This window comes from Artibeus jamaicensis, unplaced genomic scaffold (assembly GCF_021234435.1).
Source record: "Artibeus jamaicensis isolate MK-2021 breed Jamaican fruit bat unplaced genomic scaffold, CSHL_Jam_final contig_700, whole genome shotgun sequence".
In the NCBI taxonomy this organism is placed as follows: Eukaryota; Metazoa; Chordata; class Mammalia; order Chiroptera; family Phyllostomidae; genus Artibeus; species Artibeus jamaicensis.
Genome location: NW_026521930.1, coordinates 10,709,526 through 10,722,225, shown reverse-complemented (window position 1 = coordinate 10,722,225; position 12,700 = coordinate 10,709,526). Strand labels below are relative to the sequence as shown.

The window sequence follows — 12,700 nt, the reverse complement described above, 5'->3', positions numbered from 1 at the left end:
GGAATTTGGTCTATGGGCTGTTCATTAGGGATTGGAGAAGGGCAGGGAGAAGAGCTGCCCCTTCTGTTGACTAGAGTTCAAGAGCTGTGGGGCCCATGTAGAACCACCTTTTAAGATCACACACTGGTTCTGACTTTTTTGTTCCTCACCTCTCAGCAGGACAGACCAGAGGTACCTGTCTGGGACCCAGCAGGGAGGCAAGCAGACTACTGTGAATGAATAGAACCATGTCTAACTTTTTTGTCTATAGGCTGAAGCAGTCTAAGACTGGCCTGGGGCTCTGGGTTCCTCCCAGTTTTCTCCCTGTGGCCTTTTGAGGGCAGGCTGGACTAGGGGTGAATTGCTGGGCCCAAAGAGCTTTTGGCCCAGCAGAGCAAGCTGGCAAGCAAGGAGAACCTGTCAGGAGATGGTGTATAGAAAGAGGCCACAATCAGGCAGACACCCAAATCTTTTATTGGGGGGTATGGGGCAGTGGGGGGTTGGGGCTGGGCTCTCTTCACTGCACAGCTTGTTCATTGGCACTGCTTCCTGAGTCCTGTGGCTTCATCACATCAGGCAGCTCTGGCGGGCTGGAGAAGGGCTCAATGCGCAGGGCCTCAAATGCATCATCTAGAGAGAAAAATGGGGGAGCTGGAAGGGACAGCCACCTCTAAGCAAACACCCAACCTTACAAAATGTGTCTCCTCTACAACCCTGACTTACATCCAACTGGCTGGGTTTAGTGGCCCTGTTGGAATGTCTCACCTCTCTTTATAGGGCCAACATGACCCTGCTCCCCTCCCTGAGCCTGGCCTTCCAAAAGCTTTTAACCTACTCCGAATAAAATACCAGATCCTTACCATCATGTCTCTCCCATCACTTGACTGTGCTCTTCATGGTCCCATCAAGCTCTTTCTGACTCAGGGCCTTTGCACTTTGACATTCAAGGTTCAACTTAAACATCACCTCCAGAACCCTCCCCCAGCCATCCCACATAACCAACTACTGCAGCCCCATGGCCAGTTCCTAGGGAGCAGTTAACTAGCTGAAATGGCTGTTTTCTTTTGAACAGGGCTTTCCCCCCACTCAACAGTGGCTCTAGGAAGGCCTTCCAGAGTTCAAATGAACTCTGAGGTTCAATTGTCACCTCAGAGCAGAGCAAATGAACCCCCTTTCATTTTTCTCCTGCACTTTCTTCCCACCAAGAAGACTGTTCCCTCTACCTGGCCCAGGGTTCTCACTCTATTAATGCCCCCCACCCCAATTTGGTCATGTCTAGTGACAGTTTGAGTTGTCATAATTTGGGGGTGGGTGGGTCTACAAAAGCATTAAGTGGGTATAGTCATTTCTGATAGTGTTCAGAGACGCTGCTAAGCATCCTGTAATGCACAAGACCAACCACACACAAATTTATCCAGCCCTCAATAGTGCTGAAGTTACGACACGACTGAAACCACAAATCCAAAGTGATAATTCTTGCCTCCATTTAACACTTGAATTGGATACTGTCATCTCCCTAACTGAAGACAGTTTTGGGGTGAGAAGACACACCAGTGTGTTGTCCTGCAAGCTGTGCAAGGAAACAATTCATAAAGAGCAGGCAGTCCAGTCCACAGTGTAGGCTCTACCATCTGTAAAAAAGGATCTACCAACATCTTCCAAGAGCTGAGCAAGCCTATAAGGTGCCTTTGCCTGGCTCAGGAAGCAGAATAGACAATGAGCTTTCAGTTCTCACCTCTGAAGGGCAGGCAGCCCTGTACAAAATCTGATCTGAACAAAGTGCACAGGCTCCACACCTGCCAGCATCACTGCAAGGGTCAGCAGGAACCCACATAAAGGAATTCAAGATTTCTGTTTACCGAGCACTTCAAGGCCAGGGCCTGGGATACATGAGGATTCAAGCTGCCTCGCTGTGAAGCTGGTTCCAGTAGCACACCCCTTGATGAAAATGAGAATTTCAGGCTTGGGGGTAGGGGCTTTTGGGGGATGTTAAGCTGCTTGAGGACACACTGCTGAAATCTAGCAGTTATCCTTATGAAACTGAAGTGTGGCTAAGGCTGTAGGCTCCCTTCCTCAGCCCTTGGTTTTCTTAACAGAAAGCCAGAAAAACAATTCATTGTAACTTTATCAAAATTACCCAGCCATCCACACAGCCCCTGGCTCCACAACTATGAAAAGGCTTTATGACCCATTTCAAGTTTCCTAAGACAAAAAATAAAATTTAAATCTCTCCCCACTATTTTTTTTTTGAGGCACGGGTACACTAGAGGGAAGTACATCAACCCCAATCCTCAGGTTTCTAAACTTTGAGGAGGGTTTGCATGTGGGTTCATGTGAGTACAGGTTCTGAGACAGGCAGGACCTGGATCTGGCAGTCCTAGCAAATGATCTGAACTCCCCACATACAGTTTACTCATTCTTAAGACGTGCACAAGTCTGGCTTGCACTGAGGCTGAGGAATTAAGTGATGCACTGCTGAGAGCGTGCCTGACATGGTGTCTAGCTCAGGTAAGGTCCTGGCAGCCTGCATCTGAACCATAACTAAACACGACTGCTGGCAAGTCTGTCCACGTCTCCAAAATACAGATGGCAATGCTTACCTCCCAGGGCTATCAAGAGGATGAGGTAGTACAGTGAAAATAAAATGCAGAGCACAGGGCCAGGTACTCCGTAAGTTCTCAGTAAGGTCTAAGATGGTGGTGGCACAGGAGGATGCTAAACTTGCTCCCACCATTAGCAAACTCAAGTATACAGACAGCAATTACTCCAGCAAGACAACTGAGGGCTGAATGAAGAGTTTCTGAACAACAAATAGAGAAGGCTGGGAAGCCACGGAGCCCTCTAGGGGCTGCAGGAACTGTCTGGCCAGGGAACCAGTGAGTGTCATTTTTTACATTACCCTACATTTAATAGGGTGGGGAGCTCTCTATCCCAGTGCTTTGGCCTACCTGCAAGATAACCACTGGGTGTTCTTGGCTACATTTCACAGGCTTTTGCCTCCCCACGGAGGAAACAAGCCGGAAACAATGGGACATGGCCACAAACACAAGGCCTCCCTGTGGAGACACTGCAGTTGTTTCCCGAAAGTTGTTTATGTCCTCCTCCTCCTTCATAGGGTGGTCATGGGCTCCATCCAGGTGCTTTGCCTACCAGCAAGGTCCCTAAGAGTCTGTTTCCAGACACATCGCCTGAGCCCATTTCAGCCCTGAACAAAGGGAGCACGTAGATCAAAAAGCATTACTACATGCACCTGGCTGCCCAACCCTACCTGGAACCACTCTGGCTCAGTGGGCCAGTAACCCCAGCCTGCCAAAACCAACCAGTACACACAGCCTACATAGGCTGCTTCTTTTTCAAGTCTGGGGGAGGGAGATAGCTATTTTGTCTAATTCATATAAACAAAGTCAAAGAAAATGAAAGAATATATCTTAAATGAATGAACATGTAAAACCAACAGAAAAATAACTGAAGAAGCAGAGACAAGTAATTTGCCTGATAAAGAATTTAAATAGTCATAAAGAATCTCTCCAACCTTAGAACTTCAACTAAAAGAAAGTATAATAAAGAATCAAGCACACCTTTAAAATACAGTAACTGAAATGAAAAGTACAGTAGAAGAAATGAAAAGATTAGTTAATACAGAAGAATGGATGAGCAACCTACAAGACAGACTAGTGGAAATCAATCAGGAAAGCAAAAGCAAAAAAGAATTTTAACAATGAGGATAGTTTAAATAACATGTGAAATAATATCAAGCACTCAAACATTTCAAATTACAGGCATCCCAGATGGAGAAAAGAGAGGAACAGAAACTTAACTTAAATAATAGCTGAAAACTTTCCTAACCTGGGAAAATAGGCACCCAAGAAGCACAGAGACTTTCAAACAAAATGAACCCAAAGAGACCTAAATCAAAACATATAGGAATTAGGGTGGGCTGGGAAGGGAGTAAAAAGCAGAAAACTGTACTTGAAAAATAAAGAAAAAAATAAACATATAGGAATTAAAATAGCAAAAGTTAAAGACAATCTTGAAGGAAGCAGAAGGAAAACAATGAATTACATATAAAGGATACCCCTTAACGCTATCACCTTTCTCAGCAGCAACTTTACAGGCTACAAGGAAGTGGCAAGTCATTTTTAAAGTGCTAAAAGAAGCCCTGGCTGGTGTAGCTCAGTGGACTGATCAGGGCACATGCCTGGGTTGCAGGCCAGTTCCCAGCAGGGGATGCACCAGAAGCAACCATACATTGATATTTCTCTCCTTCTCTCCTTCCCTTCCCTTCTAAAGATAAATTTTTTTTAAAAAACACTAAAAGAAAGGCAACTGCAACTGGGAATAATTTACCCAGCAAGGTTATCACTCAGAATTGAGGGAGAGATGGAGAGTTTACCAGAGAAGAAAAAACTAAAGGAGTTCATCACCACTAAACCACTTTTATAGTAAATATTAAAAGGTCTCTTTAAGCAGAAAAGTACATAACCAGAAATAAGAAAATATGAAGAAAAAATCTTACAGGTAAAGCTAAATATTTAATATAGTAAATCAGACATGTAAAAACCTATGACAAAAAAGAAAAAATCTCAAACTCAGCTCAAAGTACAATACTACAAGTCATTTTAGAGGATTATAACACAAAAAAGATCTAAAACATGATATGAATAAAGTATAGAGGGAGGAGTAAAAATATAGTCCTAATTAAATATATTTGAACTTAAACACCTATCAGCTTAAAACAGACTGCTATAGATGATATAGAATGATGTACATAGGCCTCACGGCAACCAAAGACCTACAAAAAACATAGAACAAAGAGAAAGGAACCCAAACAAAACCAGCAAACTGACTTCTGGCTAAGATGGAAGCATGGGTACACACACTTCAGCTCCTCCCACACCCATAGTTGTAAAGGATCAAAACTAACTTCACAACAAAAAACAACCAGCACTGTCAGAAAAATCAAACTTTATAAGTCCAACAACTAAGGATTTAAGAAGAAATATTCATCCAGACGGGTCGGAGGGGCAAAGCCAGGAGGCCAGTGTGGAGATGACACAGCATGAAGGTGGCCAGGTGGCCAGATGGCAGCAGCGGCAGCAGCCCATGCAATGTTGTGGTCCCACATCCACCTGTGGCAGATTAAGACTGGGAGCGACACCTGAGGAGCGAGTGATCCTAGCCCCAGGCCAGATCAAGAAGCCCAGGCTTCCAGCGCTGGGAATAAAGCTTCATAAACTTCTAGCTGTAAAAACCAGTGGAGGTTGGGACAGCAGAATAAACTGCTGGTCTCTCAGGAGAGTCCATTTAAAGGGCCTCCACAGTCCTAGAATGTATGCAAACCTACCTACTCTGGGAACCACCTCCAGGGCAACAGCTAGAGGGGTGCCAGTTGCACAAAGGAAGTGGATGAAAGTCACTGGAAAAACAAGCAGCATTGTTCCCTCTCCGACCCCTGCCCTACATATAGCTCCACAAAGCAGTGAAGTGGGTTGCCCCATCCTGGCCAATACCTAAGGCTCCACCTAGGTGCACCAAGACCGGGAGTCAAAGCAGCTCTGCCTAATACACAGAAACAAACACAGGGAGGCCGCTGAATTGATGAGGTAAAGAAATATGGCCCAAATGAAAGAACAGATCAAAACTCCAGAAAAAGAACTACGTGAAATGAAGATAGCTACCTATCATACGTAGAGTTTGAAACACTAGTGATAAAGATGCTCAGAGAACTCATTGAGTACAGTGAATGCATAAGGGAAGAAATGAAGGCTACACTAAGTGAAATCCAGAAAAATTCACAGAGAACCAACAGTGAAGGGAAGAAACCTGGAGATCAAGGATTTGGAACACAAGGAAGAAATAAACAGTCAAACAGTAAAGAATGAAGAAAGAAGAATTAAAAAACACGAGGAGAGAGTAAGATGACTCTGGGACATCTCTAAAAGTGCCAACATCCGAATCATAGGGATGATCGATATCCATCAACAAATGAATGGACAGAGATGTAGTATATATGCGTATACATACACAATGGAATATTACTCAGCGAGAGTAATGGAATTTTGCTGTTTGTGACAACATGGATAGACCCAGTGGGTACTGTGCTAAATGGAGTAAGTCAGACAGAAAAACAAACACCTTATAATTTCACACATATGTGAAAACGAAAAAAGCAAAACAAATGAATAAATGAAACAAAACACAACCACAAATTTAGAGAACAATCTGATGACTGCCAAAGTGGAAGGGGAGTGGGGGAGGATGAGAATAAAAAAAGGTAAAAACAACTCCTTTGTAAACATAAGTTGGCATCATGAACAGGGATCTCTGAATCCTTCTTGAAATACATGTCAATTTCTATAAGCATCTTGTCTGCTTCTCTTTTTTGTGGGTGGGGAAACACACTGTCACAGGATATCACCTGATGTTTGTGGGCTGGGCAAACACTATCCTGGAGGCTCAGAAGAACAACTGCAGGCTCCCTGTCAACCCTGTTCTACCCTCCCCACAGGTGTCCCTCTCACCTGCCCGGAAGGCCAGCCCTACAGTGGCTGGCGCCTGTGGCCGAGCTGTTTGACTGGTGAAGCCACACTCGCCCAGTGTCTTGCCGTCATCCAGAAGTTGGTCATCCTGAGGAGAGAGGCAGACAGGGTCTCAGGAAAGGCCCCAGGAAGGTCAAGTCCCACAGACTTCTCTGGTCAGCAACTACAGTGGACATCAATAAGGGTAGGAAGACTGCCCAAAGCAGGGTCCCGACCCACCCCAAAGTTTATCAAGCAGTTTCCAAGGCTACACTAAAGACTTTCCAAATCAGAACCTCCCAAGGTAGGATTTCTGGAATGTTTTTTCCCAAACTTCAGGTGAACCTAATTTCAAGAGACAGTGACTCAATCTGGCCACAGGCAGACACGGCTTGAATACCAGCTCTGCCACCTTGGAAGAAGTAATGTGTTTAATGTGAAGTCTTCTTATCTGTAAAATAGGAGTTACTAGAATTCCCAACAACCGGCAGCCAGGAAGTTTCACTGAGTGAAATAGTACAGTAAGTGGAATTGTCACAGATGGCAGGAAGGATCCTTATTAGAGAAAGCTCCAGCATAGGAGAAAAGGCTTTTAGAGACCAAGAGAGCTGACACTCAGCCTAGAGCAAAAGGCCATTTTACCAGTTTACAGGCCATGATCAGATGAGTGCACTTAGGTGAGGGACCTCATGCTGTCAGACTTCAATCAGGGGCTGACACACTAAGCTCCCCCACAAGAACCCCCAAACCTCAAGCCATCCTTGCTAAATAACTAGGTGGCTGTAAGAGAAAAGGAGTGGGGGTGTTTTAGAACACCACCAGGTTGGAGAGTAATAAAAAGTTGTGTGAGGAACTAGGGGGATCTGACTCATCCAGACCTTTCATTTCTTCGTATTAAGGAGTGTCTGGGGGACCCAGGAAAGTGCAGTGGGATTCTGATGTGCCTGCAGAAGATTAAGGGTATTCAGTACCAAATCCGGGCTCTGCCAATGATCTTGGGCTGTTAAGTGGCCACTTCGTCAGGCCTCAGTTTCTTAATAACAGAGCAGGGATGCCAAGAGCCAGCATGTTACGGGTGGGACCACTATACGGATCAGATGCGATGCTGGCCCTCGGCGCTCAGCACAAGGTCTGGCGCGCGACTTTAAAGTCATCCTTAATCAACACCTTTCGTGTGCCAAGCGCTATCGGTGCTTCACCTCCCCGAGTCCGAACAACGGCCCCACGCCAGGGAGTTTGGACCCCGGCATCCACTACTGTTTATATCAATGATGAGACTGTCGTGTGCCCACTGCCAGGCTCGGGGCGGCGGTTCCGGGCAGCGAGCATCCCTATCCCCAGCCCTCGCCAGACCCCCGCCCGCCCGGAACTGGAGGGGCCGCACCTTGTATAGCCGCTGCTCGTCCGGCGGCCGCTTGAGGATGCCCTCCACGATGCGCTTCAGCTCGAACACGGTGCTCGACTCCTTGGCATCCGTGAAGATGGTGGTCTTGTGGCGCCGGATCATGAGGAACACGTCCTGGGGGCAGCGGGCTGGCATGAACGCAGAGCCCGGGCCCCCCCGCGAGGCCCACTGCCCCCGCCGCCCCCGGCCCAGCGCCCCTCCCCCCCAAGCCCGCTCACCATCGCAGCGGCTGCCTCTCCCACTCGACGCGCCGGCGCGGCCGCGCTCCGCCCCGTTCCCGGCAGCCCGCGCGCGCCGGCCTCCAGTGAGTCCCGCGCCTGCGGCCCCACCCCCGAAGACCCGCCCTGCAGTTGCCATTTTAAGTGATCAGAAAGCTAGTCGCTCCGGTCACGTGGTCCGTCGCCATCTTGGCGTCGTGGCGCGGTGCGGTCCTTGGTCGGTTGGCTGGGTGGGTGAGGTGGTGCGAGCGGACCTGGGATCCCGCGTGGAGGACGCGGGAGGGACTCAGGAGGAGGACGCCATCTTGGAAGTGATAAAGGCGACTTCCATTGAGGGGGAGGCTCGGGCCCAGGCCCAGGTTTCCTTTGTTTATTTGAGGCGCTAGCTTTAGGAGCGTAGGGTCCTCCCACATCCCAGGGAAAGTGAGTGAATGATGTGCTTCTTGGTCACTAGAGCCAAGACATTCACATCTCAGTGAGACTTGGTCTGCCATATTGAGGGTAAAACCAGAGGGCAAGCCATTCCAGGGGTCCAGCTGCTGTCATTGCTCAGCCAGAAAGCAGACCCAAGGACTGGATTATAATTTTGCTTTTATTAACAACAGAGGCTAGCAGTCTGAGAAGGTGCTGAGTTAAACCCCAATACCAACCTTGAGCTTTCTGAAACAAGTTTATATATGAGAAACGTACAGATTTGGGAGGGGGAAATTCCTAGGGGGAATGCACTGGTGCTATTTCATTTGGGAGGGGCAGCTGAAAGGGAAGTTGGCAGCTTCTTTCTAAACTGGCTCCTTTGTTCCGGTGTAGCCTCTCTGCATTAGAATTCCTCTACCTCCCGCGCCCTGCCCCAGTTCTGTGATTTAAAGGCCAGGGAGGTTATGTATTTTCTGGTTAGGAAATATGAAGATCATGTGCTCAACTGTTTAGCTTTAATTTTGCCTGTCGTGTGTTTCCCTATTCTACTTGCCCATGTGTATTCCTAGCTTCTTGCTATCCTGTCTCAAGGATCCAACATATGATTCCAGGCTCTTTGGTGGCCATTTTGAGGAGGTTTTAAATCCTGGACTTCAGGCCACCATTTGCAAGGACTGACCCCATTTCCCTGCCCCAGCCTTAGGTATAAGTTTGCTCCATCCAGTTCAGAGAGGCATTGTGGCATAAGGACCCGGAGTAGCTACTCTTGGTGTTAGGGAGTGGGCCCATCAAACTAACGGAGGAAGCAGCAGGCATGGCAGAAGTTGGTTCTCTGCTGCCCAGGAGGAGGAAAAGGAGCTCCTGAACCCAGGTGCCTTGGGCCCCTGCCAGCCTCCCTGGATAAATCCACTTGGACTCCAGCAGGGCCTATAGACTTATTACCCTTACTAGATGCCTTTCTGTGGGGGCGTCCTTACTGATAGCCTAGGCCTTTCTTCTTGCATATTGAACTCTGTCGAGTCTCCCCGTTACAGTTATGCTAGAGCAAGGGATAAAGGCTTTCCTTTCACTTTACCACTTACCAGAAGAGGGGGGTCCTCACCTGGGCCATTGATGGTGTGTGTCAGAGAATACATGCTGTGTCACACAGAACAAACGAAGATTTGGCTGCCAAATTCATGAGGCAGATGTTGGTGCAAAAGGAAAGAGGTTTTATTCAGGTGCCCACAACCTGGGAAAATGGTGAACTCCCATCACAAAGATGATCTTTTTTTCCTGTTCAAGCTGGTAGTCCTTACAGATAGGGAGGGGAGGGTTTTTGTTTTATTTTTCCTATCCAATTATCTTGCTGGCTTTTTGCGTGCTTGGGTCCTGTCCATCTTTCTAGCTTTCTGCAGGCTCAGTGTAAGGACCTCCCCCTGCCACCATCTTGGCCAATGGGGGCCCTCTCCACTCCTCTTCCTGCCCTTAACAGTAGCACCCAGAGAGAAGCCAGTGGATGGCCCTGGATGTCAAACACCTCAGTTACTAAGGTCTACCCACCTACCTCCTCTTCAAGATAGGAATATAACCTTTTGTAAAGTGTCTAGAGCCTCTCCCAACAGTTATTGATACAGGGTGCAGCCAAGGGGCGGGCCCCCAAAAATGATTTGGAATGGTGTCCAGAATTCAAAGTGTATAGGAATATTGGAGAGACATATAAGATGTCCTCACCCATCCCACCCCCCCAGGGGGAAGGGACTAATAGAGCCAGGGCCATTGAGAGCTATTTTGCATTGCAACAGTTTTGTAGCTAACCTCTGGAATGATTATTTAACATATCTATAACCTTTAACTGGTTTCATAGATATGTTAAATAGCTATGGCCAAGTTTGGAGCCAGGGAGAAGGGAGTGGCTTGGACCCAGGATGGAACTAGGGGCTGAGCTCCTGAGGGAGCGTGCCGGTGTGAGAGCTTGGAAAAAGATTGGCTCCAGGACATGAGGGGATAACTGCCCAGGTGAGGAGAGAGCCACACAGTTTGGGGCAGAGTGAGGACCCCCCTCTTTGGCGAGGTGAAAGAGGGAGCCACGTGGTTTTGGCAGAGTGCGGACCCCCTCTTTCCCAGGTGGAAAGGAAAACCATGCAGCTTTGCCAGAATGGAGATCCCTGCAGCCAGGTGAGGAAGAAAGCCACATGCTTTTGGTGGAGTGCGAACCCCTGCAGCTTTGGTAGAAGAGGCCCACGCGGCTTTGGGGTGCCCCTTTGGCCGCGGGGCCTGAAAAGCAGGAGAGACTTTGACTGGAACTGGGTACAAAGAACTCTTGCCAGTGGACCATGAGAGGGTACCACAGTACTTTGGATTAACTAGAGATCCTGCCTGGACTGCAACATAGCTGACGGTGCCAGCAACCTGAAACACAGATGTGTGCTCTTTTCCTGATTTACGGTACCCAGAGTTGGGACGGTGGGAGAAGGGAGCGCTGTGTGGGTGTAGGTGTATACCCTAAAGGACTTTGATATTTTAGTGGAGACATTAAACCTAAATAGCATTAAATAAACATTTCATTTCCTTTTCACAAATCTCTGGCATTGAGAGATGTCTTTCCAATTGGCGGCGGACAGAAGAGCCCAGTAGATATTAGTATTCTGTCCTTGGGAGGGGCCCGTTCTTTAGCAGTTTTTGGCATCCCTAGGTGGGCCAAATATTGCCCCCCCTCAGACCTCTTGTTGTAACATTTTCACTAAATAAATGTTTCCTAAACTATAGTTATTTTTTCCTTTTACTCCCTGGTTCCTCAGGAGACTCCTGAAGTCGCTTCTGTGATTCTTCCCTCACTGCACCTCAAAGCAGCAGTGGCTCCCTGCTAGCACATCACCTCCAGGCTGACCTCCGCATGGGCTTTGTCCTCTGAGTCGGAAGGTGTTGGTCACATAACTTGTGGGGCGAGTCCTTGTGTTACAGAACAGACCCAGGAGGTGGGGTGAACGATATACTGTGATTGAAAGGACCCCTATTTTGCTCCAGTGGTCGCCCCCCACCCCTTACTTGGTTCGCCTTACCCACTACATGGGGAAAGATGTCTCTTAATGCAAGGGACTGGTGAAAAGGAAAGGAATTATTTATTTAAAAGTTATATAGACTTCGAGTAATGACTTAATGCCCTCATTAAAAACACTAAAGTCCTTTAGTATACCCACAAATGCACACAGCCCTTCCTTCTCCCTCTGCCCAGTCCAGGGTACCATATCTCAGGAAAAAAAGTACAGGTCTGTGGCTCAGGTTCCCGGCACCATCAGCTGGGTTGCTGCCTCGATCTCCAGTTAATCCAAAACCATGGGGCACCTTTTCATGGCCCACCAGCAAGAGTTCTTTCACCCCTTTTCTTCCAGGCAAAGTCTCTCCTGCTTCCTAAGCTGCATGGCAAAAGGGAGCATGCCAAAGCCTCAAGGTCCCAACCTGCCATGGGTGCCGCACCTGAGTTTAAATCCCTGTGGCAGTCTCCCTCTGAAGCCCCATTTCCGACTCCTCCCACAATCAGTTACACCTGCCAGCATTCCCTGTTTGTCCAGCTTTACTTGGCTGCCATGGTAAGTCACTGCCGGGCAGGTGTGGCCTCATGGCATGGAGCCAGTCATCTCCAAGCTCTCACACAGGCGCTGTAACCAGGGGGAGCTGCCTCCCAGTTTCATCTTGGGTGGATGTCACTTCTATCCCCCTGGCTCTCAAAGCATGGCCACAGCTATTTAACATATCTATGAAACCAGTTAAAGATTATAGATATGTTAAATGACCATGCCAGAGGTTAAATGCAAAGCTGTTGCTATGCAAAATAGCTCTCAATGGCCCTGCTCCATGTGTCCCATCCCCCAGTTCATATATATTTTTTCTAATATTTTCCTGGACACCCTGAGTTCTGGACCCCATTACAAATCTCTTGTTTGGGTGCCCCCCCACCCACCACCCCACTGCACCCTGTTACACTTGGCCAGCCTGGAAGTTTCCTTCTTAATATCAGCATCTTTGTGTACGGAGAGTTAAGGGGTTTTAGATCCTGTGCTACTGAGGAGGGAGAGGGGGGAGAGGGTGTGGATGGTGAGGGCCAAGGAGTCTCTGAGAGGCATCCAATAGACCTCCCAGAATGAGGCAGGTAAAGATGGAGTCCAGGGGTTTGGGGATAGGAGGGT

At 48.0% G+C, this 12,700-nt stretch overlaps 1 protein-coding gene across 1 annotated transcript; it reads right to left on the bottom strand.

The window, feature by feature from the left end:
* Nucleotides 1–430: 430 nt before the first annotated feature.
* Nucleotides 431–8,052, bottom strand: ELOB (elongin B). Its single transcript, XM_037157270.2, has 3 exons — nucleotides 7,882–8,052; nucleotides 6,501–6,606; nucleotides 431–609 (listed from the first exon to the last, which is right to left on the bottom strand). Exons 1-3 carry the CDS (start codon nucleotides 8,035–8,037, stop codon nucleotides 497–499), a joined length of 375 nt encoding a protein of 124 aa, XP_037013165.1. The 5' UTR covers nucleotides 8,038–8,052; the 3' UTR covers nucleotides 431–496.
* Nucleotides 8,053–12,700: the final 4,648 nt, after the last annotated feature.